A 26592-nucleotide genomic window follows, 5' to 3' on the forward strand; every position below is an offset into this window, starting at 1 on the left:
TTTTTTTTTTTTAAGGTGGGGTTTCACTATGGTGGCCAGGCTGGTCTTGAACTACTGACCTCAGGTGATCCACCCACCTCGGCCTCCCAAAGTGCTAGGATTACAGGCGTGAGCCACAGCGCCCAGCCGAGTTTCTACTTTTTAATCCACTGGGCAGGATTTCCCATTGTTGCCGCAGGAGGACACCAGGTGGTAGAACAGTTGTCCGGGCTAGAGGTGGAGATGTTGCGGTTCTAGGCCTAGCCACCAGGTGGCAGAGTGGCTCCTTACTGCTAAGTGTCACTTCCTTTGGGTCAAGTGGTGACATTCACTTATCCAGGGGTGGAATTATTTGGAAGCTTCTGTGAGGTTTCTGTTAAGGCTGGAAGAAATGGAAATTATAGGTTGATCTCTTCTCTGTAACAAAGAGTATTCTCTTCTAGAGCGCTTAGTCCTTTGTTGGCTGTTCTTGTTTGTTGTCAGTTACACAAGTCTATGTAACCATCATAGAAAAATTAGAAAATGCCAGTAAGAAATCTTAGGCTGGGCATGGTGGCTCACGCTTGTAATTCCAACACTTTGGGACGCCGAGGCGGGTGAATCACCTGAGGTCAGGATTTCGACACCAGCCTGGCCAACATGGCAAAACCCCATTTCTAGTAAAAATACAAAAATTATCCAGGTGTGGTGGTGGGTGCCTATAATCCCAGCTATTCGGGAGGCTGAAGCAGGAGAATCGCTTGAACCTGGGAGGCAAAGGTTGCCGTGAGCAGAGATTGTGCCACTGTACTACAGCCTGGGCAACAGAGTGAGACTATGTTTCAAAAAAAAGAAAAATCTTACCACACAGAGGTGAATATCATAAAATTTAAAAAAATATTTTGATTAATGTGCATTTTATTTTATGTATTAATATTTAAAAACCATTATTCTGAGGAGATCAAGGGGCTTCACCAGACAGCCCAAGAGTCTAAGGTACAGAAAAGGCTGAGACCATTATACAGAGAGCCTGCCTAACTTAGGATAAAAGTTGCCTACCTGAGGAGAATGTTAGCAGAAAGAGGCAATGCCTTTTCCGGTTGTTGTGGGACAGGGGCATGTTGGGGGAAGAAGGTAGGAAGCAGGAGAGTTGAGTCAAAGGGGCCAGAGGTCCGGGAGTTCATGCTGGGGCGGGAGTGGGGGTGTGTAGTACAGTTCAAGGTCAACATTTTAAAAAATAAGTTGATATAGAAACGATGGTTCTCTTTCAAAACAAAAAAAGCTTTGAGGCAGACAGGACTGAGGCCAAGACAGAACCAAGAAAGAATTACTCCCATGAGAGGGGAGTATTCCAAAGATATTCAGATTCACTAAAGGCAGAGTTTTAAAAGCAGAGCATCTGCTGGGTTGAGTGAATATCAGTAACTGGTTGAATAACTGGTCTGGTTGAGTGAATTTCCGTAACCATGTGATTGGAGGGGTTTACCTGGAGGGTTGGGGAAAGCAGATGCCAGCAACCATGGAGGGGAGAGTGGGGACTTTGGGATGTGCGCTTTTCTGGAGGTTCACCACCATTGTGACTCAAAGCTTTAAGTTCTGTTCTGAGGCTTAAGGATCAAAGGGAAGACATTAGCATTAACAAAGTTTTTTTTTTTTTTTAATAAGAGTATTTCGTGCTGGTAGAGGTCCAGTGAAATGGGCATTTTTCTGGAATGTATTTTTTGAATTGTTTTTTTAAATGTTTCTGCCAGGCCAGGTGCAGTGGCTCACACCTGTAATCCCAGCACTTTGGGAGACCGAGGCAGGTGGATCACCTGAGGTCAGGAGTTCCAGACAAGCCTGGCCAACATGGTAAAACCCCGCCTCTACTAAAAATACAAAAATTAGCCAGGCATGGTGGCACATGCCTATAATCCCAGCTACTCAGGACGGGGGCTGAGGCAGGAGAATCGCTTGAACCTAGGAGGCAGAGGTTGCAGCAAACCAAGATTGTGCCACTATACTCCAGCCTGGGCAACAGAGTAAGACACTGTCCCAAAATAAATAAATAAATAAAATGTTTATGAATAATAAATAAAATATGCCCTTTGAAATAGTAATTTCATTTCTAGGAATTTGGCCCAGGGAAATAATCCAAGATAGGACTTTGTGCATAAAGATGTTCGTTGTAATTTTTTTTTAGTGAAAAATCAGAAATAATTAAATGCTCAAAACAGGAGGATGTAAGTTATGGTACATCTTACATCATGGAAAATTCTTTGGTTATTGAAAAGATCTGCAAGGAATTTTTAATATTAGAGGAAATGCTATTGATAAATGCTTAATAGATTCAAAATTATATAGAGAAAATATTTCAAGTTGTAAAATATGCAGGAAAAGGATTGGAAGGAAATATGCCAAAATATTTTAAAATGGCTTCCTCTTGATCATGAAGTTATGGGTAACTTATTTTCTGTTTTATTTTGTTTTGTTTTGTTTTTTGGTTTTTGGTTTTTGAGACGGGGTCTCCCTTCACCCAGGCTGGAGTGCAGTGGCACGATCTCTGCTCACTGCAACCTCTGATTCCCAGGTTCAAGCAATTCTCTGCCTCAGACTCCTGAGTAGCTGTGCCTGCCAGCACACCCAGGTTAATTTTTGTATTTTTAGTAGAGATGGGGTTTCACCGTCTTGGCTAGGCTGGTCTTGAGCTCCTGATCTTGTAATTCACCTACCTCGGCCTCCCAAAGTGCTGGGATTATAGGCGTGAGCCACCGCACCCAGCCATTTTCTGCTTTTTTTTTTTTTTACTTTTTACTAAACAAAATTTCCACAGAGTAGCTTTTTTAAAAGAAAAAAAAAAAAGATGGAGTCTTGGTTTTTGAGACAGGGTCTCACTTTGCCCAGGCTGGAATGCAGTAGTGCAATCTCTGCTCACTACAACCTCTGCCTCCCAGGTTCAAGCGATTCTCCTGCCTCAGCCTCCTGAGTAGCTGGGATTACAGGCGCCCACCACAACGCCTGGCTAATTTTTGTGTTTTTAGTAGAGATGGGGTTTCACCATGTTGGTCAAGCTGGTCTCAAACTCCTGACCTCAAGTGATCCGCCTGCCTTGGCCTCCCAAAGTGGTAGGCTCACAGGCATGAGCCACTGTGCCCAGCCCAGAGTAGCTATTACTCAAAAAAAATTTTATTTCATAACATAATAATACACAAAGATTTTATTTTATAAGATACATAAGTATAATGAGAGAAGAGCAAAAGGCATCCCTCCCAAAAATAACCAGTGTGGACAGTTTCCCACTTCTCTATCTAAAATGTTTACATGTACATTTACATATGCAAATATATTATTGTGATTTTTCTTTTTTCTTTTTTTCGTTGTTCCTTTTTTAAATTTATTATTATTTTTTTAATCTTTATTTTTGTGTGATTTTTCATTTACCTAAGTGGGATCATGCTGTAAATATTATTCAGCAACCGCCTTATTTATCCCTTCCAAAATGTCGTCTGTGTCCTCTCCTGTTGGTCCAGGTAGCCCTGCTTCACTGTTTCAGGTGCTGCTTTGCATCTCACCATGTGAATCATCCGTGGTTTGTCTCACCATTCCCATACTCCCGCATGCGTTTCAAGTGTTTCTTCCCCCCACTGTTTGAAGCAGTAGTGCAGTCAATACCTTTTTAAACACAATAGTGTGACTGTTTCCCTAGGATAGAGACTTAGAAGCAAAGCTGCTGGGTGAAAGACCATGTGTGTTTCTTATTTTGATAGATATGGTATTTGTTAAGATGATATAAACATGTCCACTGTAACCAAGACCCCAAAATAACCATGGCTTAAAACAAGACAGTTGTTTATTTCCCTTCAACTAGCAGTCTAAGTGTAAGCAGTCCAGGGCTAACATGATGGTTTCGGAATGTTAGGGACTCTGATCTCTTTAGTGTTATTACTCTGCCATCTTCAACACATGCTTTAATTTTATGGCCTGAGATGATCACGTCTACTCCTCCCTTCATAAGCATTTTCTAGGAAAGAGAGCAGTGTAGAACAAAACCTATAGTTACAGCTATCATTTGTGTTCACATCCAGAATTGGCCAGACCTTAATCGTATTGGCCACACATAGCAGTGATGTGCCTTGGGCAGCTTTGTGCCCAGCTACACTTCTAGTACTAAAGGAAGAAATCTCCTAAAGGACATGCCAGACCTTTACACTGCGAACTGCAGGATGCTGCTGGAGTATCAGCTAAGAGCAGGGTTTATAAGTCATCATAGTGTGAGTGGCCCCTGGCATTAGTGCATTAGCTATTCACATGGCTTGTCTGTTTTCCCATTTGGCTGTTTATTTTCTTTCTTACTGATTTGTAGCCAGTCCTTATGGATTACGTATATTAACCTTCCGTCTTTTATAGATGTTATAAATATTTTGTCTGTTTCTTATATTTTTAGCTTTGTCAAAGGATCACTTGAGCCCAGGAGTTAGAGACTGCAGTGAGCTGTGATTGCGCTACTGCACTCCAGCTTGGGTGACAGAGCAACACCCTGTCTCAAAAAAATGTCATAGTTATTGCTACAACTACTTAAAGAAATATGCAGGTGAAGAAAGGCTAAGAATGAATACTTTCAGAGAGGTATATTTGGATAAGTGATTATTTTTCTCTCTTAAAAATCTTTATTGTTGTCATTCCCTATTTATGTTTTTAAAGAGGCAAGTAAGTATTAGTAGATCAGAGAATCACCAGAGGCTTTCAAGGCTTCCTGAGGTGAACTAGGACTGAAAGCTGTGTGCTGTTTGGGAGGAAGGAGGCTGGACTCTTTGGGGTATGTGAGCCAGGAGGAAGGGGCCCCATTCTAGGCCTTGGTCTCTAAGAATGGGGTCGCTGGTCAGGTGGTCTACAGTCTGGAATGATATAAAAGTCCTTTCTTGCATTCCAGGGTCTCCTCATGCTGCTACAGAACCTACCTACGATACACTGGGGCAATGAAGAGATTGGGCTGCTTCTCGCCGAGGCATACAGACTCAAGTACATGTTCGCCGATGCCCCGAATCACTACCGCCGATAGGTGCTGTCTCCCCCGGGGACCCAGACTGCCCCCATCTCTGATGGCAATCTGATCACTGTGGCCACTGTGCGAGCCGTGGACCCCGGCCAGGAACCACTCCTGTTGTACAAAGCTCACATCCACCGCCCAGGTCTTAACTTTCTGGCGTCCACCACTCCATGTCTCTGGATGTGTCACTTGGACCACTGTCAGTATTCCATGCCGCGCGGATGGGCCCAGTTCTGGGAGAGATCAGAAATGGTGGTACAGGGTTGTCTGCCCCTTTAAAAGAAACTGGACAAAAGAAGGGGAAGGCTCAGGGTCTCAACTCACATTGTCCCTACAAGGACAGGCCCCAACTGATACGGTTGCTTTTTTTGTGAACATAGTTTGATTTGATCGCAGGTCAAAAACGCCTTATGTTTTCAAAAGACTCCTGGCCCCTCTTCCCTCTCCCTGGTTTCCTAGCCCTTCCCCTTCTGCCCCAGTCTGAGCCACTGAGGGGTAGCTTTTTAAAACCATTATTCTAGATGGAGGAGGCACTGATACTTGTAAACTCTGGGAAGAGGCCTATACCCAAGGGCTGGGAATTTAGTTTTTCCTTCTCTCACCAGGTGTCTGCGTGTGTGGGGATGTGAATGTGTATACACACCCATCAGCATTTAGTCACATGTCTGAATTTCTGTGTCCAGACGAGCCCCATCAGACTAGTTGGGAAGGGCCCCAGTGACCAAGTGTATAAGCATCTCCTGAAGAGGGATCAGGGCAGGGGAGGCAGAAGGGGTTGTTTACCCCTCCAAACCCCTTTTCCATGATGACCCACTCCAAGATATTATGTGTAAATTGTGTTATTATGTATATGGGTAAAGATGTACAAATATATGTCCTCTTTGTAGCAGATATGATTTTATATTTATAATGTGCATCAACATGTGAAAGCAATCTAGGTCACTAGCACAGAGGAAGTTGCCAGGAAGGCGGCTTCAGCGCCTCCAGATTGGTTCTGGGCGCCTTGCTGTGAGGGGCAGAACGGGCGGCTGCTGGAGTCAGTGGCTGAGCAGGTTGAGCCGTCCCAAGCATCAGTATCTCAGAGTCCTCCTTGCCCCTTTCTCCCCCACCCCCGGCCCCAGGCCTTCCTGGAGCATCTGCCCTTTGCTCCTAGCAGCCTCCCCGAGAAGAGACTGCAGAGGCAGGCAAGCCCTATCTGTGTGTTTTTACCCCCACCCTCCCCAGAATCTGGGGAGGGCTTTTGTTTTTACATTTTCAAGTTCCGTGTTGTATTCAGGACAGAAGCTGTGACAGACGACTCAGTGCCAAGGAAAGGGGCTTCCTGTGTGTCCCTTGGGTTTGGGGCTCTTCTCAGAGAGCAGCACTCCTTATCCCCCTACTGTCACCATCACTCCCCATACAGCTCATGAGATGTGTGACCCCTGTTCGAGTTTTGGTATTTGGTAGTAGACAGTGGGGGTGGGGTGGGGGCCAGCAGCTGTCATCCTCCTGGGAAGCCAGGCAGTGTCCCGGGCGGGTGACACCCTTGAGTCTCTTTGCCAGTGAGGCCCCACCACACCAGTGTGAGTTAGGTTTCTCATCTGGAGCTGATTCTCAGGCATTCTTCCCAACCCTCTTCCTTTTCCCCTTCAGTGTGCCTCAGTGGTCCCCTTCATAGAGGGAGAGGGCTTACAACCCTCCCTCAACTGGACTAATTAAAGAAAGACACTTGTGTTCCCAAGTGGTGGTTTTATTTTTTTAGTTTTTATGTTTGTATGGGAAATTGTGGATAAAGTGAAAAGAATTGTAAATAAATGGTGTATTTCCTCCTCCATCTTCTGGTTTTTCTCCTGTGTGTTCAAGGAGCCTAAAGAGTCTCCTCTTCCTGAGGTTTTCTTGCTGATATGAGTAGGTATGTGGTCAGGCCTTCTGTGAGGCAAGCAGGGGATCAGCAGAGGACCAAAAGGCATTCTTAGAGGACAGCCCCAAACACTTAAACCCGACAGCCATCTGCGAAAGGTATTGTGGAAACTACAAAAATGAGTCATTTGGTAAATGAAACTACTAAAAAGAGTAATTTGCCAAGCACTTTACATGGATTATTTCATTCATCCGAAAGGAGCATGTCATCTGAGGGAGGGTAGAAAACAGACTGGAATTTCAGTGCTGAGTGAAAGAAGCCTGGAGATACCTAGTTTAACTCCCCTCATTCACAGAGGAAAATCCAAGCCAAGGCCGAGGAAGACAGCATCCGAGTCAGAGCAGAGGGCCGGTCTCCTGGCTTGCCTGTTCAGTGTTTCCCCCAAACCATGAAGAACTAAGACTGGCTGCCGTTTAGTGTCATCTCTAAGTCTTGATTGGTTGTCAGCTGTTGGGTTTTTTCTTGTGAAATATCTCAAGAAAGGTAGTTGACTACATTTTTCATCTACAAAGGGCAGATTGGAATGGTTTCTCCACCCAGAACGCCTTCCTAGGATTTATTTGAGAGTGTTCCTTGGTTTCAGTCATTAGGAACTATGTAGAAATTAAATTCAGCTATGTGTAACAAACACCAAAAATTTCAGTGACTTACACAGAATGAGACTTTACTTCTCCCTCACATAAATGCCCAAAAGTAAGGCAACTCCAGGCTAGTAAGATGACTCTGTTTCATGAAGTGCTTAGGAATCTGGACTCCCTCCCTAGGTCTCAATGGTCAGGATGGTAGCCAGCGCTCCAGCTGTTTTTACACCAACTTTCCAAGCCACAGGATGGATTAAAGAGATGACAAAGAAGAAAAAGGAAATGTGCCAGCAGTGTTGTAAGGAAGCTTCCAGGAAGGTGCCCCCTCACATCTCCTCCTACAACTTACAGCAGAATGTAGTCCATAGTAGGTTGCACCTAGTTCCAGGGGAGGTTCGGGGGATGAGTCCGTTCCAGACAGCCGTATGCCTGGCTAAAAGGATTCTGGTACTATGAAGGAAGGGGAACACAGACATTAGGATTCAGGTAACAGTCTCTACAATAAGAACTTACAAAAATAAGTTGACAACAGAGACAGACTTTCCCATAAGCATGCAAAGAGGGAGTATGTGTTCAAAATCCAAGTCACTCTCCACAATTAACTTTGGAATTTAACCTTGGTCATAAAACACGAATACTTTCTACTTGATATTATATGGACTGAAGCCATTAATTGTTTCTGAGGCTAAAAATAACCTGAACTAGTCTTCATTCAAAAATTCTATTTTTCATTTATGCAGGAAGTCAAGCATTTTCTGAGATAGGTATGTTTGATCATGACTAGAAAATTGATGAAATCTTCCAAACTAATCCTGACATTCTCTAACCTACAGTTTATCCAATGTTTCTGCAATTTAAATCTCTACAAGGTTCTACATAAAATAGGCCCTGCCTCTGTTTGTATTGATCTGCAAAGGGATAGTGGCGCAGATTCCTCAGTGACCTTATTTGCTTCTAGAGGCAAGAGCCTCTTGTTGACAGCATTCGGCTTGCCTTGGACTGGACTTTGCCTTTCAAAACAGCTATGCAAAGCTTTGAAAATTGGAGGCAAAATGGAAGCCCCGGTAACCATGCCTTGCATACCTCTCTCAGGACGTCCAATACTCACTTCCTCGTTGGAGGCAGTTTTGGAAGCTGTCATAGACACCAAGGTGATGATTTTAGATTCATGATGAAAAAGATGAGATTCCCACAGAATCAGCCTGAAATGCCTTGCCACAAGACCAGGGTCTTCTGAGCCTGGGCCAGCTTGCCAGGATAGATGCCACATGCCCACAACTGTGGCCAACCAAGGCATCTCCCAAGGAAAGGCATCCCCTTGCTTTGGCAAAGGCTGAATGAGAATTCTTGGAAGCAAGGAGAATCCCTGTTCAGTTTGGTTCTGCAGGTGGTGTGGCTTCTGTGAGGTGTGTGTGACAGTCCCTGCCTGAAGTGAGAGCCATTGTGAGGAATCTGGGAGCCAGACCCTGGGCTACTTTTGCTTGCAGGGACACTAAACTTGTCCCAATAGTGACCCCACTACACCTGTCCCACCCAACCCAGCTATCTGAAAGCAAAGCCCAAACCTCTCCAAACCACTGGTCTGCAAACTTATTTTCTTTCCTTTCCTTTTAACCCATCTATGTCTTTATGTCAATATGGATGTCTTACATTTTTTATTTTTTTGAGACTGAGTCTTGCTCTATCGCCCAGGCTGGAGTGCAGTGGTGTGATGTCAGCTCACTGCAACCTCTGCCTCCTGGGTTCAAGCGATTCTCCTGCCTCAGCCTCCTGAGTAGCCTGGATTACAGGTGTACGCCATCACGCCCAGCTAATTTTTGTATTTTTAGTAGAGACAGAGTTTCACCATGTTAACCAGGCTGGTCTCGAACTCCTGACCTCAGGTGATCCACCTGCCTCGGCCTCCCAAAGTGCTAGGATTACAGGCATGAACCACCGTGTCCAACCTCAATGTGGATTTTTTTTTTCTTTTTTTTTCTTTTTTTGTTTTGTTTTGTTTTTGTTTTTTGAGACGGAGTTTCTCTCGTTACCCAGGCTGGAGTGCAATGGCACGATCTCGGCTCACCGCAACCTCTGTCTCCTGGGTTCAGGCAATTCTCCTGCCTCAGCCTCCTGAGTAGCTGGGATTACAGGCATGCACCACGATGCCCAGCTAATTTTTTGTATTTTTAGTAGAGACGGGGTTTCACCATGTTGACCAGGATGGTCTCGATCCCTTGACCTCGTGATCCACCCGCCTCGGCCTCCCAAAGTGCTGGGATTACAGGCGTGAGCCACTGCGCCCAGCTCAATGTGGATTTCTTAAAGACAATGTAGTTGGGTCTTGTTCTCCAATCCAGGCTGACAATCTCTTGTTTTTAATTGCTGCATTTAAACCATTTGCAGTTAATGTTATTAATATGGTTGGATTTAGTCTACCATTTTATTTCTTTTTCTATTTGTTCCCTTTTATGTTTATTTCTTCCCATCCTTTCCTGTCACCTTTTGAATTATCTGAATACTTTAACATGTGCATTGGCTTTTGGCTATATCTCCATGTTTTTTAAGAGATGGCTCTAAAGATTACAATATACATACCTCTTCACAGTCTATTTAGAATTTATATTTTATCTCTTCTAGTAAAATTCAGAAGTCTTAACAACCATTTAGGTCCCTTCCTTTATAATCGCTACATGAATTACATCTACATCCATTGAAACCCTTACCAGATACTATTACAGTTTTGTTCTCAATAGTCAGGCATATTTGAGAGAACTAAAGAGGAGACTTTACCTTTTATGTTCTTCCTTCAGTTCTTAAGTTCCAGGTTTCTTTCTGGTATAGTTGTTTCCCTTCAGCCTAAACAACTTTCTTCAGCACTTTTCTTAGAACAGATCTGCCAACAGTTCTCTTAGTTTTCTTCCATCTGAGAATGCCTTTATTTTGCCTTCATTCCTGAATCTACTTTCGATACAGATTTTTTTTTTTTTTACTTTCAGGCACTTTGCCCGTGTTGTTCCATCATCTTTTTTTCCATGGCTTCTGATTAGAAATCCACGGTCATTGAATACTTTTCTGTGTTTAACTCATTATTAAAAAAAAAAAAAACTGGTAAAATGTACATATTAGAAAACTTGTCATCTTAATCTTTCTTTCTTTCTTTCTTTCTTTCTTTCTTTCTTTTTTTTTTTTTTTTGAGGGGGAGTCTCACTCTGTTGCCAGGCTGGAGTGCGGGGACATGATCTCGGCTCACTGCAACCTCCGCCTCCATGGTGTTCAAGTGGTTCTCCTGCCTCAGCCTCCTGGGTAGCTGGGACTACAGGTGCATGCCGCCACACCCAGCTAATTTTTGTATTTTTAGTAGAGACGGGGTTTCACCATATTGGCTAGAATGGTCTCGATCTCTTGACCTCATGATCTGCCCACCTCAGCCTCCCAAAGTTCTGGGATTACAGGCGTGAGCCACCGCACCTGGCCCATCGTAATCATTTTTAAGTGTACATTTTTAAGTGCCTAACCAGTAGTGTTAGGCACATTCACACTGTTGTGCAGTCAATCTCCAAAACTCTCATCTTGCAGAACTGACACTCTATACCCATTAAACAACAGCTCCCATCCTCTTCTGCCCCCAGCCCCTTGCAATCACCATTCTACTTTCTGTCTCTGTGAATCTGAATTTTCTAGGTACCGCATGTAAGTGGAAGCATACATTATCTGTCTTCTTGTGACTGGCTTCTCTCACTAAGCATAATGTCCTCGAGGTTCATCTGCGTTTTAGCATGGGTCAGAATCTCTCTCCTCTTTTAAGGTTAAATTTTGACTGTGTATATGCCACGTTTTGTTTATCCATTCATCTGTTGATGGGCACTTGTGCTGCGTCTGCCTTTTGACTATCGTGAATAATGCTGCTACGAACATGAGTGTGCAGACACATCTTCAAGACCCAGCTTCTAATTCTTTGGGTATATACTCAGAAGTGGGATTGCCGGCAATTCTGTTTTTTAATTTTCTCAGGAACTTCCACATTGTTTCTCAGACTGCTTTTGAGTTTTCTTTTTAAGTTTCTGGAGTTTGATTATTTGTCTACTCATAATGTTACTTACATTAACATTACACAAACAACTTACAGTGTAAGTTGTTAGTGTTTGCTTTCTGGAGTTTGTTCATTTTTTGCATCCATCCTGTTTGGGGTCCACTAACTTTCTTGAATCTGTAATTTTATATCTTTCATCAAATTTTAGAAGATTTCCTCAAGTATTTTTTTTCTACACTAATCTCTTATTCCTCCCCTGTGACTCCAATGATACAAACATTAGACCCTAAGACTGTTTATTATTCTTCCAATCTTTTTTCTTTCTGTTCTTCAGATCAGATAATTCCTCTTCATCTATCTTCAAGTTCATTGACTTCCTCTTCTGTTGTCTCCATTTTGCTATTGAGCCCATCTAGTTAATTTTTATTTCAGATACTGTGTTTTTTGGTTCTGAAATTCCCATTTGGTTCCTTTCATAGTTTCTATTTTTCTGCTGAGAACTTCTATCTTTCCCTTTATTTCAAGTGCATTTACCATTATTTCATCCAGCATACTTATAATAGGTGTTTTAAGCATTTATCTGATAATTCTAACCTCCGGCATATTGGTGCTGGCAACTTTTGATCATCTTTTCCTATAAAAATTGATAACATTTTCTAGGTCTTTGTTGAGTAATTTTGGATTGTATCTTGGATATTTTGAGTAGTATTAATATGTTGTGAGACTCTGGATGTTGTTAAAATTCTTCTACAGCAGGAGTCAGCAAACTATGACCTGCAGGCCAAATCCAGCCTCTGGCTGTTTTGTTTTTCCATTTCTTCTTCTTTCCTGAGACTCCAACCCAGACCCTTCCTATTCCTGCCTCTTACCTACTTTGCTGCCCTATTGACTAACACCCTAGCCCTATACCTGCTGAGGTGGGAGGATCACTTGAGGCCAGGAGTTTGAGACCAGCGTAGGCAACATAGTGAGACCTTGTCTATACAAAAAACAAAATTAGCCCAGCAGGGTGGCACACACCTGTAGTCCTAATACTTGGGGTGCTGAGATGGGAGGATCATCGCTTGAGCCCAGAGATTCAAGGTTACTGTGAGCTATGATCATGCCATTGCACTCCAGCCTGGGTGAGAGAGTGAGACCTTGTCAATAAATAAATAAATAAATAAATAGTGCTAATACTCATTACTCGGCATTAACCAAAGTTTGAAAAACACAACTCTAAATGCTGTCACTGAAACAGGAGAGGCAAGGCTGCTCCTAGCTGAACAGTTCAACAAGTCCTACATAATTCTACATTTCAACAAGTCCTGAATAATATATACCACAACTGATGGTACAATAAACTTGCGAGTCAAAAAATGTGACAAGAGGCCCAGCTCAGTGGCTCATGCCTGTAATCCCAGCACTTTGGGAGGCCAAGGCCAGTGGATCAAGAGGTCAGGAGTTTGAGACCAGCCTGGCCAATATGATGAAACCCTCTCTCTACTAAAAATACAAAAAAATTAGCCGCATATGGTGGCTTACACCTGTAATCCCAGCTACTCAGGAGGCTGAGGCAGGAGAACAACTTGAACCTGGGAGGCGGAGGTTGCAGTGAGCTGAGATCACACCACTGCACTCCAGCCTAGGCAACAGAGTGAGACTGTCTCAAAAAAAAAAAAAAAAAAAAAAAAGTGATGAGAATTGCATTAGAACCTTGAATTGTAGAACTCCAGGTTCTCCATGTGAGAAACACCCAACTCTCTGCTCCCCTTCCTCAACCCTGGAAAAAGGTGAACAGAGTTAGGGATTTTGGTGATCTTTTGTATTCCAAAAATAGCCAACTCAAACTGTTACGACTCAATTGTAAGTTGTCAAAAATCTAAATTTTATATTAAGTGCCTGATACCACGTGTTACTTGCAAAATAAACTGAATTCAACTCGGTGAGAGGAAAACAAGGTGGTCCTAATTGATGCCTGATTCCCACTGCCCTCTTCCGCTGCTCCTGTTGGCTTTCCTCCCTTCTCTCCTCCCTCCCTGTCTTCCTCCTTAATAAAATCAGCTGGGTAATACATATTTGATCTGGGTACTCATCCTTGGTAAGTTAAAGAATGCAGATGCTTAAACAGTCAGGGCCCCAACCGAAAAGGGATGAGGTGTTTACTAATTTTAAGAACCTCCAAAATATCCACCTTGATTACTGATTACAGATACTTCCAGAACATTATACATTTGATTACCTATTACAAGCACTTCTGAACTATAATAAAATTGATCAAAGGTATAAGAAACATCTTACTACTCTATACTTGAAACCCCATATTTACATAAAATAGCACTGAACACACAAGCCAACCAAAGCAGTGGTAGTGGCTATTTTCCCCCTTCTCGTCTTCTGGTTTTCTAAAACATGTCCTTTTCCAAGATGAAAGACATCTTTTCCTGATTCCTTCAGTGTGGAGTCTTACATTTTGGGGATGGGTGGAGGAGAGAAGGTGGCAGCATAAAGGAGTAAGAGAAAAAGTAGAATGAATGAGAGCGTGGTTTCCTAAGTCCCACCTCCTTACTTCTCCCCAGCACACATTCAGGCTGCATCATCCCATCTGGGATTGCATCTCCCCCAGTCACCCTGAATTCCTGCAAGCCTATGGTTCCCATGTGTGCACTCACTGCCCACCCCACCCCCAAGATGGCTAAATGCAGCAATCTATTAAAAAGTTGGCCTGTGGTCTCAAGATAGAAAGTTCTCAGAGAGAGGCCGGGTGCGGTGGCTCAAGCCTGTAATCAAGCACTTTGGGAGGCCGAGGCGGGTGGATCACGAGGTCAAGAGATCGAGACCATCCTGGTCAACATGGTGAAACCCCGTCTCTACTAAAAATACAAAAAATTAGCTGGGCATGGTGACACATGCCTGTAATCCCAGCTACTCAGGAGGTTGAGGCAGGAGAATTGCCTGAACCCAGGAGGCGGAGGTTGCGGTGAGCCGAGATCGCGCCATTGCACTCCAGCCTGGGTAACAAGAGCAAAACTCTGTCTCAAAAAAAAAAAAAAAAAAAAAAAAAAAAGCCGACATCCCACTAGCAATGACTGCACCTAGTACCCGGAGTTTCTTGGTGTCTAATACCATTTTCCAATGAAGAAACCAGAGATCCTTGGAGAAATAGCTGATTCTAGGTCTGGGGCATCTTATGCCAGAAAGTAAGGAAGTACTCGGCAAAATACAACAATGGGAGTATGTCAAAAGGACACCATAGCCACGTGAAAGAGCTGTCAATGGCCAAAGTAGGAACAATTTGAGACCCAAAGTAAATGAAGCAGTATTAGATTATAACCCAAAGTATAAAATAAATATCCATGGGCCCACACTGATATGTTTTTTATTTTATTTATTTTATTTTATTTTTGAGACAGGTCTCACTCTGTCACCACTGCAGCCTTGACCTCCTGGGCTCAACTGATCCTCCTGCCTCAGCCTCCCAAGTACCTGGGATGACAGGTGTGTGCCACCACACCCAGCTACATTTTTAATTTATTATTGGTAGAGAGGGGGTCTTGCTATGTTGCCCAGGCCCATCTTGAACTTCCTGGGCTCAAGTGATCCATCCACCTTGGCATCCCAAAGTGCTGTGCTGGGATTACAGGCTTAAGCCACCCTACCCGGTCTGATATAAATAAACAATTGAATAAATAAATAAACACGGGAAGAGAGACAAACTCTTATGCAGAATTCCATAGAGTTTCTGTAGAGAACCTGCAGTTAAGGAAGTGCAGCACAATTCCCCACTCCTTAAATGTGGCCTAGGAATAGTGACTTCATTCCAAAGAGTACAGTGTGGAAAGAGGGAAAAAAAAGAATAAGTTTAGGCTGGGCACTGTGCCTCATGCCTGTAATCCCAGCACTTTGGGAGGCGAAGGTGGGCAGATCACCTGAGGTTAGGAGTTCAAGACTGGCCTGGGCAACATAGTGAAACCCCATCTCTACTAAAAATACAAAAGTTAGCCGGACATAATAGCATGCGCCTGTAGTCCCAGCTACTCAGGAGGCTGAGGCAGGAGAATTGCTTGAACCTGAGAGGTGAAGGTTGCAGTGAGCCGAGATTGCGCCATTGCACTCCATCCTGGGCCACTGAGTTAGAATCCATCTCCAAAAAAAAAAGTAAGTTTACAATGGAGAAGGCTGACAAACACTACCTAGATTTCCAAAGCAGACTTTCCTAACCATGGTTGCAATCCCAACCTGGAATGTTTTATCTGTGTGGCACTCTCAGATCAAGAAATGAGAAACGCCAGGTGATCAAGATGAACACCAACAGTGATAATTCATGTTGATAGCCTGTACTCTTGATATGATGCCATGAGAATGACACTTTACCTCTGTGGTCTTCCTCCTCCAATTCCATAACCCCAGTCTCATCACAAGAAAAACATCAGACAAATCCCAACTGAGGAACATTATACAAAATATCTCTCTAGTACCCCTCAAATTGTCGAGGTCATCAAAAACAAGGAAAGACTGCAAATCTATCACAGCCAAGAGGAGTCTAAGGAGACACACAGACTAAATGTCACAGTGGCTTCCAGGTGTGCTTGCTGTTCCTGGGATAGAATGCTAAGGTGGGGTGTGGCCACCAACAGATACTTATGCACAGCTTAGGGAAGCATTTCCACGAGTGCAGCTATGATTTCCACCAACCTTCCTGGTCCCCTCCCCTCCCCTCCCCTTCCTTCCGTTCCTTCCCCTCTCCTCTCCCCTCTCGTCTCCTCCCCTCCCCTTTCCCCATGTTGGCCTGGTTGGTCAAGCGATCCGCCCCGCTCAGCCTCCCAAAGTGCTGGGATTACAGCACTTCCATGACTTTTTAATGCATTTATACAGTTGTGCAACTGTCACCACAATCCACTTTTATTTTATTTTTCACAATCCACTTTTAGAACATTTCTGTTACTGCTTTCCTTCAATTTCTCCAAACCCATCTGCATTCAATCCCCGCTCCCACACCTCGCTGCAAGTACCTGTGCTCTCTGTCTTAGTAGATTTGCCTAGTGTAATTTATTTTTTACTTCGGCAATATGAGGAGGTCGTGCAAAATAGAGGCTATTTAGGAACAGGCTAGGCGGACTTAAAACTGATGGAAAGTTTAAAGTTGTTTAAAAGTCTGCTATAGTTTTACATGATTTTTTTAAAAAAGAGGAAAGGTGACGAGAGGTTCCAGTCTGGGGCGACTAGGACCGGGTGATGGTTCTGGAGCGGGCAAGAGACGGTGTCACGCGAGGAGAGCCCTCAAGCCGCGCCCGCCCCGCACGAGGCCGGATCCACTCCCAGCCAGCCCCCTCCGTCCCGGGGCGGCCGCCTTCCTCTCACGCATGCGCAGCGCTCCTGCTTCCGGGTCGACGGCGGGCAGGCGGAGCCTGTATTCGCATCGATCTGAGCGCTGGCGATTGCTTCTGTCTGTTGTTTAGCTATGGCAGCTGCTGGGATGCAGCGAGGCCGCCGGAACCCGGGTCGGGGTCTAGTTTGGTGCTGACCGCCCCCGGGGTCAAAGTAGACGATGGGGGAGCCTGGATTCTTGGTCACTGGAGACCGCGCCGGGGGTCGGAGCTGGTGCCTGCGGCGGGTGGGGATGAGCACCGGGTGGCTGCTGCTGGAAGATGGGCGTGAGGTACGGGGGAAGGGGTCCTGGGGGCGCGGAGGGCAGGGGCTGAAGGGAGCGGGACTCCGGGAAGGGACGAAGGCGTCTAGCTGGGCGGAATGAATGGCAGAGAGGAGGCGGGCGCACGGAAGGCGAGGGAGGTGTCTGTAGCGGGTGGATCCTGGCGAGAGAAGGGAGGGAGCGGTTCGGGCTCTAGCGGCTGAAGGGTCTAAGGTGGGAGGTATTTGGGGAGAAATAGGAACCGAGTGGGAGAAAGGAAGAGATGAGAGTTCGGCTCTGGAGGGCCACAAGGATTGGGGTGAGGACAAGGCCTGGCCCGTGGGCGGTGGGGCGAGAAGAGGCCCCAGCCCAGAGAAGCCTGGGCCTGCGGGGAGTGGGGTCGGGGCCGGGAAGGAGAGGGACGCGCAGAGGATGTGAGGAGACGCGGGGTTGTCGAGGAGTGGAGGGCGGGACCTGGCCAGATCCCGTTTAGGGCGCAGGGAGCCCCGCGGTGCCCGGCCAGGGAACGGTGGGTTGGAGCCTGGAGCCGCTGGGCAGCCGAGGCGGGGCCTGGAAGGGCTGCCCGGCGCGTGAACTTTCTCGAGTTTGCTTTGAAAACGATTGCGAGTTTTGGGTTTTGTCCCTTAAAGTGATCAAACTCTCACGTAGAAATGTCTTCCTCCTTCCCACCTCGGAGGAACAAGGGCGCCTTAGGCTGGGCCACATTTCTCCCGTGAAACTCGGTATGGCCGAGTGGCACCCTTAAAGGAGAGGTCGGGCAGGGATTCAGAGGACGCCTGTCGCCTTTGTTAATGCAATCCCAAATGAAAAATTTTTAAAGGGGAAAGATGAGGCACGTTCCTGGCACGGTTCAAGATGCACCACCGTGGTGCATCTTCAAAGGGCGAGGGAAGGGAGGATGGAGTTAGATTGCAATCAGGTTGAGAGGAGAACTGGGTCAGGGACAAGCTGGTGATGACGGGGAACCATTTGCGTTTTGGAAATAATCTGTATGAAAGGTTCACTTTGCAGTAAAAGTGGATAGTTGGTCATGATGTTGTAAACTCAAAAAGTCTTTTGAGTCTTAACGTTGTTCAGGTAGATTTTTCCTGTAAGTCATACTCCTCAGTTGAAACTGCCAGGTGTTGACTGAGTACTTAACATTGGTGTACAATGAGAACACATAAAATTTGTGCGCTCAACGAGTTTAAGGCTTGAGTGGGGAGAGAGGATTTATACGATGAAGCGGTCTAAGAACTGTATGGGCTGTATGATCAAGTGCCAAGATATGGATTATTTAGTTACATCCCAGAGCAGTAGTTCTTCAAGTCAGGGAAGGGATTCATGTCCAGGCTCAAATTTAGTTGCTAGAATAGAGAGGATTATCAAGGGTTACTTATAAAGGGTTTCTTGTATGTTGTGATTTCGGGAACACGAAGAAAACATCTCTGCCCCCAAATACCTCTTCTATCCAGGTGTTAGTGCCTAAAAGTCCACATTAGGCATTCATTCTTTTAGCTTGAGCCCTGATCTTTCCCTGCCTGGCCCTTTCCAACAGTGTATGTTTGTGAGAAGTTTAACAAATTAAAACACCAACACCTGAATAATAACCTGAACAATACACACAAAAATAAAGTATTTTTATGTATAACTGTTACTTAATACATTATTTAATCTGATCCCTGCATACACACCTTATAAGTTAACTTGTGGGCAGGTGTTACTCCTTTAGATTCAGTTGTTGTGGATTAATTTATGACTCTTCTGAATAGCTTGGTAGTACTGCAGTCCTGGGCAGGTGGGATGAAGAGAAAGGATTAAAGCACCTGTAGGAAGGGCAAGAAGGCTGTAAAGCACTCTTAGACATATTCTAAACCATTTGATGGTTTTGCGTCAGGGCCACTTCTATGGGGAGAGACCCGTACAAACTGAGTGAATGATGAAGAAACAGTGTTAAGACAGGCTGGCTTCAGGGACCTGTGTGGAGGAGAGGCCCCCCAGGCTTGGCTGCCTGCAAGGTCAGGTCATGGCATAGCCTGAAAAGAAATCTGAATCAAAGGCAAGAGAAGTTGTAGTTGGTACAATGGTCCCCCAATCATAGCACAAGCTGTTTTGCACAAGATTTTAAGAGGTATGCTAATAACATTGTAACAGCAAAGATAGGTCAGTTCCCTGCCTTTTACATTCTTAGTCTTAGATGTTGCAGATAAAATAATAAAACAGAGTTCCTTTCATTTCATTGATGGGAATACTGTAGTAAATTGTCTGTCTAAATAAGTGGCTTTAAGCTTGTGAAAGCAATCCATAGAGTTTGGTGGAAAAACAATTAGAGATTTATTGCAAATTCCTAGTTCTCAGGTACTATAAAGTATCTTTGCCTTTGAGAAAAGCAACAGAACCTTTCTTTCCTTTTCTTCTCTTGTATTTAGTTTTCATGAAGTTTTCTGCCCCAAGGGAAAGGATGGTTATATTTACTGGTTTGGGGCCTTTTTTTTTTTTTTTTTTTTTTGGACAGAATACTCTATCACCCAGGCTGGAGTGCAGTGGTGTGATCACACCTCCACCTCTTGGTTCAAGGATTCTTCTGCCTCAGCCTCCCAAGTAGCTGGAATTACAAATGTGCACTGCTATCCCTGGCTAATTTTTTATTTCCAGTAGAGAGGGGGGTTTCGCCATGTTGGCCAGGCTGGTCTCAAACTCCTGGCCTCGTGATCTGCTCGCCTGGGCCTCCCAAAGTGCTGGGTTTACAGGTGTGAGCCACCACACCCGGCTATATTTACTGGTTATTTGGGAAACAGTAGAAATTGTGCCCAGGAGGAAAGGGATAATCATAGTGAAGGTGGACAAGGACAAGATGATCTTTTAGACCAATAATGTGTGTAAGCTCAAAGGCTTACAAATCTACTGTAAATGAAAACAGCCCCTCACATATGGGTCATCAGTCAGTTCCCATGGGAAATTTAGTGTTCTGCTGAGTGGTCCTGAGATTTCCAGGTAGCCTCACTGCACTCTTTAACTATAGTATAGGTGAAATATCAGTAGTACCAAGGTAAATTCTAGGACCAGGCAGTGCAGGGAAGGATGTAAAAGAATGTTTCCTTTTTCTGGATTCAGAGTCTGTTGGTGGAAATTTCAGAAGAAGGTACTTTTCTACTTTTTTGGTACCATTTTCCCCAGACTACTCACAATGGCAGTCCGGCTGTCTCCCTTCAAGTATTAGCCTACAATACGGGATGCTTCCTCTCTTAGAGATAAAGCTACCTGAATGGAAATTTTTACTGAATATGAATGACAGATAAATCCCTGACCATTCCATTTTTAACAGATATATGTATTAATTCAGAGGAACTTCTGTAATTAATGTAATTCTGGCAAAGTGTGAAAGAAAACTTCATGCTCAGTGTTGGTGGAGTGGTCACCACAGCATTTTAAAGAGGAACAAGTAAGACCATATGAGTTCCAACTGCTGCTCCATATTTTCTAACGGTAATACAGTCTCCAACTTCTGACCTAAAAATACCCATCCTAAAATCTCCGCTCATATGCAAGATCTCTTTATTCCTCCATTCATTCTCAAATATTTAACTGAATACCATGCCAGGTATAGAAACACAATGTTAAACCAGACAGATAAAGTCCCTGCTTATCTCATTTATATTCTAGCAAGGGGGAGGAGGGGAAAAGTAAAATAAACAAGATAATTTTGGTTTGTGATAAGTGCTTGCTAATAACTGAAGAAATATGATGGGAAGCAGACAACCAACTTTAGACAGTGGTGATCTAAGTAGGCTTATGAGCAGCTGAAACATGAACGATTAGGAGCTCATGCAAGATCTGAGAGAAGAGTGTTCTTAGAGGGGCTAAGAGAAAAGACCGTCAGGTAGGCTGGCACTTGGGGAAGAGGGGCTTAAGGAAAGAGGGGCTGGAGCAGCTATTGTTGGCACTATGAGTTAAGACTAAAGAGGAGGGGGCTCAGGACATTCAGGGTCTTATAGGCCCTGGAAGGAAGTTTGAATGATTAAACGTTTTTAAGGAAAGAAGAGAATTATATGATTTAAAATTTTTACGTTTCTATTCCAGCTACTATGTAAAGTTTATGGGGGCTAGAGTGGGAACAGAAACAGTAGGAGGCCAGGTGGTTTGGACGAAGGTTGTGGCTGTAGAGATAAAAATGAACAGACTTAGGACATATTTGGATTATATCCCATGGAATTTACCAATGATTTCAATGTGGGGATGTGGGACCGAGGTGAATCAAAGATGGCTTCTGGGTTATGGGTTGAGCGGTTGGTTGGATGGTAGTATCGGTATTGAGATGAGAGTTTGTGGGGAGGAATAGATGAGGTCAGTGAGTGATAGTGGTCTTTGAGGGACTGAGGAGAACAGGCACGATTCTGAAAGGTTTTCAAAAGAAAAGGGCAGTTTTTAGCTAACTTTGGTTTCAAGTTTGCAGTTAAGTTTGTGGTATGGATCATTAAAGAGGTCTTTTATGCACTGAGAACAATAAGCAGGGAATTCTGTGATCTGGATCTCGGAAGAATTTAGTTTCCTTCCTTCATGGAGTTGTTATGAACTAGACTTGTCCAACAGGAACGTATGATAGATGTGAATTGGGGCTTCTTTTCAACCTTTCCAAAAGCTCTCAAGCTGTTCTTGTGGATAAGACAGAGGATATGTACTCCAATGCAAAGACTTTTGGTTGAATTATAATTGGCCCAGGGTATATCCAGACTGTGTGGATTAATGTTTAGTAGACTTTCCTGAAAACTTTGCCTTTGGCTGCATCCCATTCTGTGTAGAAGGCATCATATCATATTAATTTGATGGGAGGGATATTAAGTATGTCTATTCTGATGGCAGATTAAAAATTCAGAAAGGTCTTGACAAGTTGGTGTGGTAGGCTGAACTAGCAAGATGAAATTTAATAGGAATCAGCGTAAGGTCCTGTGCTTGAACCTAAGGTTTTCCATCTGGTCAAGTATAGAGCGAAAGAGACCTGACTTAGCATAGCATTTCTTGGAGGAGGGGGAGACCAAGAAATGTAATCATTCCTGAGTCCGAGGATACATTGGCAGTGTACTAGATCTGCTATGACAGCTAATGCAGTTTATACGGTCCAGTGATAATATCTAGAACTGGGAAAGTAACACTTGCATTTGACTGTGTAATTTATTTTTCTTAATATGGCATCCAGGAATAAAGATAAACCAGCAGTCCTTTCACAGACTCGTTAGAATGGCAAAGAGACTCAAACCCATTCCCTGGGAGTTAAGTTGAAGTAACTGGGAATACAGAACCAGGAAATGAGAAAACTTAATGTTCACTTTATAGCTGTGACTTTGAAAGGGGATTGGAGATTTCCTGATGGTGCGCAGGGCAAAGCTAGTACCAATGGATGGAATTTATAGGGTGAAAGATGCCAAGTCAAAGACATTAAAAAAATAGGAGGGCCTGCCTTATGTAAAGTACACATCTGCCTCCCAGGTTCAAATGATTCTCCTGCCTCAGCCTCCCAAGTAGCTGAGATTACAGGTGCCTGCTACCACACCTAGCTAATTTTTGTATTTTTAGTAGAGACAGGGTTTTGCCATGTTGGCCAGGCTGGTCTCAAACTCCAGACCTCGTGATCCTGCCACCTTGGCCTCCCAAAGTGCTGGGATTACAGGAATGAGCCACCGCTCCTGGACTGGCAGTGTTTATGAGTTGATGGGATGTGTAGAAAGAGTTCCTCTATCTCATGGTCACTGAACCAGATGACCTTTCAAGATCTTGCCAACCCTGAGGTACATGGATAACTCTTTTCAGCTTTCTCCTCTTGTCACAACTGTTTGCCTTTTTCTACTTGGTGGCGTTCATGTCAGCTAAAGAGGAGATAGCAGATACACTGTTTTGGTTCTACAGGAGTCTGGTTTATTAAGTCAGGACCTGCATATGCTGCTGGTTGACAAGCTTTGTAAAAACCTCCCTTGTCAGCACAATGACTTGTTACATTGTATTTCTTTTGTTTTTGTTTTTGTTTTTTTGAGACTGAGTTTCGCTCTTGTTACCCAGGCTGGAGTGCAATGGCACGATCTCGGCTCACCACAACCTCCGCCTCCTGGGTTCAGGCAATTCTCCTGCCTCAGCCTCCTTAGTAGCTGGGATTACAGGCACGTGCCACCATGCCCAGCTAATGTTTTTTTGTATTTTTAGTAGACACGGGGTTTCACCATGTTGACCAGGATGGTCTCGATCTCTTGACCTCGTGATCCACCCGCCTCGGCCTCCCAAAGTGCTGGGATTACAGGCTTGAGCCACTGCGCCCGGCCTTACATTGTATTTCTTACAATGTATTTCTTACATTGTTTTTGTCTTAGCAGGTTTTACAATGTATTTCTTTCCTTTTTTTTTTTTTTTTTGAGACTGAGTTTCGCTCTCGTTACCCAGACTGGAGTGCAATGGCGCGATCTGGCTCACCGCAACCTCCGCCTCCTGGGTTCAGGCAATTCTCCTGCCTCAGCCTCCTGAGTAGCTGGGATTACAGGCACGCGCCACCATGCCCAGCTAATTTTTTGTATTTTTAGTAGAGACGGGGTTTCACCATGTTGACCAGGATGGTCTCGATCTCTTGACCTTGTGATCCACCCGTCTCGGCCTCCCAAAGTGCTGGGATTACAGGCTTGAGCCACCACGCCTGGCCTCCTTTTTTTTTTTTTTTTTTTTTTGAGACTGAGGAGTTTCGCTCTTGTTACCCGGGCTGGAGTGCAATGGCATGATCTCGGCTCACTGCAACCTCCACCTCTGGTTCAGGCAATTCTCCTGCCTCAGCCTCCTGAGTAGCTCGGATTACAGGCATGTGCCACCGTGCCCAGCTAATTTTTTGTATTTTTGGTAGAGACGGGCTTTCACCATGTTGACCAGGATGGTCTCAATCTCTTGACCTCGTGATCCACCCGCCTCAGCCTCCCAAAGTGCTGGGATTACGGGCTTGAGCCACCACGCCCGGCCTACAATGTATTTCTTACATTGTTTTTGCCTTCGCAGGTGACTGTAGGACGAGGATTTGGTGTCACATACCAACTGGTATCAAAAATCTGCCCTCTGATGATTTCTCGAAACCACTGTGTTTTGAAGCAGAATCCTGAGGGCCAATGGACAATTACGGACAACAAGGTACAGAATTCATGGAAGCCTACTGAATTTTACTTATTTGTTTGTTTGTTTATTTATTTATTTATTTATTTTTTTGAGACGGAGTTTCGCTCTTGTTACCCAGGCTGGAGTGCAATGGCGCGATCTGAGGCAATTCTCCTGCCTCAGCCTCCTAAGTAGCTGGGATTACAGGCACGCGCCACCACGCCCAGCTAGTTTTTTGTATTTTTAGTAGAGACGGGGTTTCACCATGTTGACCAGGATGGTCTCGATCTCTCGACCTCGTGATCCACCCACCTCGGCCTCCCAAAGTGCTGGGATTACAGGCTTGAGCCACCGCGCCCGGCCTGAATTTTATTTATTTTAAAATTACTTGTTTTTGTTTGTTTGTTTGTTTTGTTTTGTTTTGTTTTGTTTTGTTTTTTGCATAGGTAATTTCATGGTATAAAATTCAAAAATATAACTTCTTCTTTCCTAGCCATCCAGTTTCCTTTTCCAGAGGCAGCCACTTCCATATGCTGCCAGAGATTAGATTATGCTAAAATAATTTTTCTAGATTTGGAGTGAAGTTTGTTACCTTAAAGAGAATACCTGAATTGGGGTAGTAGGTCCTATTCCAGAAACTAGACTAAGTTACTGGGCAAACTAGCCTGTTTGAGGCGAAGCTCCAGAGATCCTGGAAATCTGTGCAATCTCCTGAAGCTTCTGGAGTACACTATGGCTCAGTGAGCAGGTGGAGAAGGAAGAAACTGATCTGACTGCACTTAGCTCCTTTCCTTCCTCACTTTTTTTTTTTTTTTTTTTCCATTTTTTTCCTTCAGAGCTACTGCAAATCACCTCACTCCTTTCAATCTGAGCAACCTTCCTTGGCTTTTAAAACATGTTTTAAATATTGGTGTTCTGAAGATTTCCTTTGAATACCAGGTTTTTCTCCTTTAAACAAATTTGAAAGCCAGTAGTGTAGTGGTAAATATACTGAGGGAGGTGTAATAGTACACAGAGCCCAGCAATTAGAAAGTACCTAATGCGCTGGGTGTGGTGGCGCATGCCCGTAGTCCCCACTACTGCGGAAGCTGAGGCCAGAGGATTGTTTTAGACCCTGAGTTCTGGGTTACGATGCGCTATGCCGTTCCGGTGCCTTCATTAAGTTTGGCATCAGTATAGTGTCGTCCTGAGAGCAGGGGACCACCAGGTTGCTTAAGGAGAGGTGAACTGACCCAGGTTGGTAGCAGGGCAGGTCAACACTGCTGTGCTGGTTAGCAATGGGATTGCACCTGTGAATAGCCACTGCACTCCAGTGTGGTTGACATGGTGAGGCCCTGTCTGTATCAAAAAGAAAAGCAAATGCCTAAAGTGCAGATATACATGCACCCAGGAATACAATGAGAACACAGACTATGAGGTGAGGGAAATTCTAATGTAAACAGTTAAGATTTAGGGAGTATAAATGTCCTTAAGTACCATTTCATACTGCTTCACTGCCCCGGTTAGGATTTTAAAGGTACCATTAGAAGGGAGGATATTCCAGATCTGCCCGGCAGCCTCATTTTGCATGCATAAAACTGCTAGATTTAAGCTGCTGGAAAGTATCTTCCTGCTCTAATATTGAGTTGAGTTGGCACTGTATTGAAGGAGACAGTATATAAATGCTAAGTAAATTGGTTCAGCACTTTTAGCAAGGCAATATGAGCAGGATAAAAATTGGTACTGAGATTATCTAGTTTAACCCCTTATGTAGACAGATGAATCTGAGGCCCAGAGAGATAAACTGTCTTGCCCAAGGCCTTCTCTATAATGAGCCAGGACTTAAGTTTCTCTGCCATGGCCTGCGTCAAATACCAGTAAAGTACCTAAGCAATTTGCTATACTGGTTTTATGATGTCACACAAAGTTAATTATGCATATCTGAAATATAGCTGCAAGGTTTTGAAGGCTCTGTATTAGCATATATCAAAACAGCTTAGGGAAAGATGTTTTCCTTATCAGAGTAGGCTGTATGAGAATTGAGATTACAATATTATAGAGGTGAGTTCTCTGCTGCTGCTTTTCCTAATTATTTGTTGTGTAGATGTGATCCACTTATGTAGCAGATTTTTATAGGTTGGGAAGCCACCAGCTGATCAACCTTAGTGTTATTTGAATGTTGACCACAGGAATACAGAGGCAGCCTGTGGAAGATCAGATCATGACTGCTCTGGGCTCGCTCTCCAGTGTTTGCTTTGTACTCTTCCTTCTAGGGCTGCTGTTACCATGTGATTCTTCTCAGGTCTCAGTCAGGCAGTAGGGAGGAAAGAGAGGTTTCTTAACAACCTGTTGAAACCTTTTAGCTGTGATCGTTTGTGAGGTAACTGATTTTTAAGAGAAGCTAGGACTGGG

The 26592-nt window shown here is 44.2% G+C and overlaps 2 protein-coding genes across 6 annotated transcripts in view; both read left to right on the plus strand.

The window, feature by feature from the left end:
* The window catches only part of TBC1D22B (TBC1 domain family member 22B), an 80670-nt gene extending 73873 nt beyond the window's left edge, over positions 1 to 6797 (plus strand). The window contains exon 13 of the mRNA XM_039467682.2: positions 4868 to 6797. Coding sequence (XP_039323616.1) covers positions 4868 to 4996 — 129 coding nt within the window. The 3' untranslated portion in view covers positions 4997 to 6797. The remainder of the gene's footprint in view (positions 1 to 4867) is intronic.
* Positions 6798 to 16858: 10061 nt separating this feature from the next.
* Positions 16859 to 26592, plus strand: part of RNF8 (ring finger protein 8) — a 45183-nt gene continuing 35449 nt past the window's right edge. The window contains exons 1-2 of one of the 5 annotated variants that reach the window (XM_039467657.2): positions 16859 to 17115; positions 24109 to 24237. In XM_039467657.2, coding sequence (XP_039323591.1) covers positions 17005 to 17115; positions 24109 to 24237 — 240 coding nt within the window. In that variant the 5' untranslated portion in view covers positions 16859 to 17004. Of the gene's footprint in view, positions 17116 to 17329; positions 17405 to 24108; positions 24238 to 26592 lie in introns of those variants that run through there. The other 4 variants (XM_039467654.2, XM_039467655.2, XM_074397987.1 and 1 more) reach the window with 4 other exon arrangements.

Source organism: Saimiri boliviensis, chromosome 4 (assembly GCF_048565385.1).
Source record: "Saimiri boliviensis isolate mSaiBol1 chromosome 4, mSaiBol1.pri, whole genome shotgun sequence".
NCBI lineage: Eukaryota > Metazoa > Chordata > Mammalia > Primates > Cebidae > Saimiri > Saimiri boliviensis.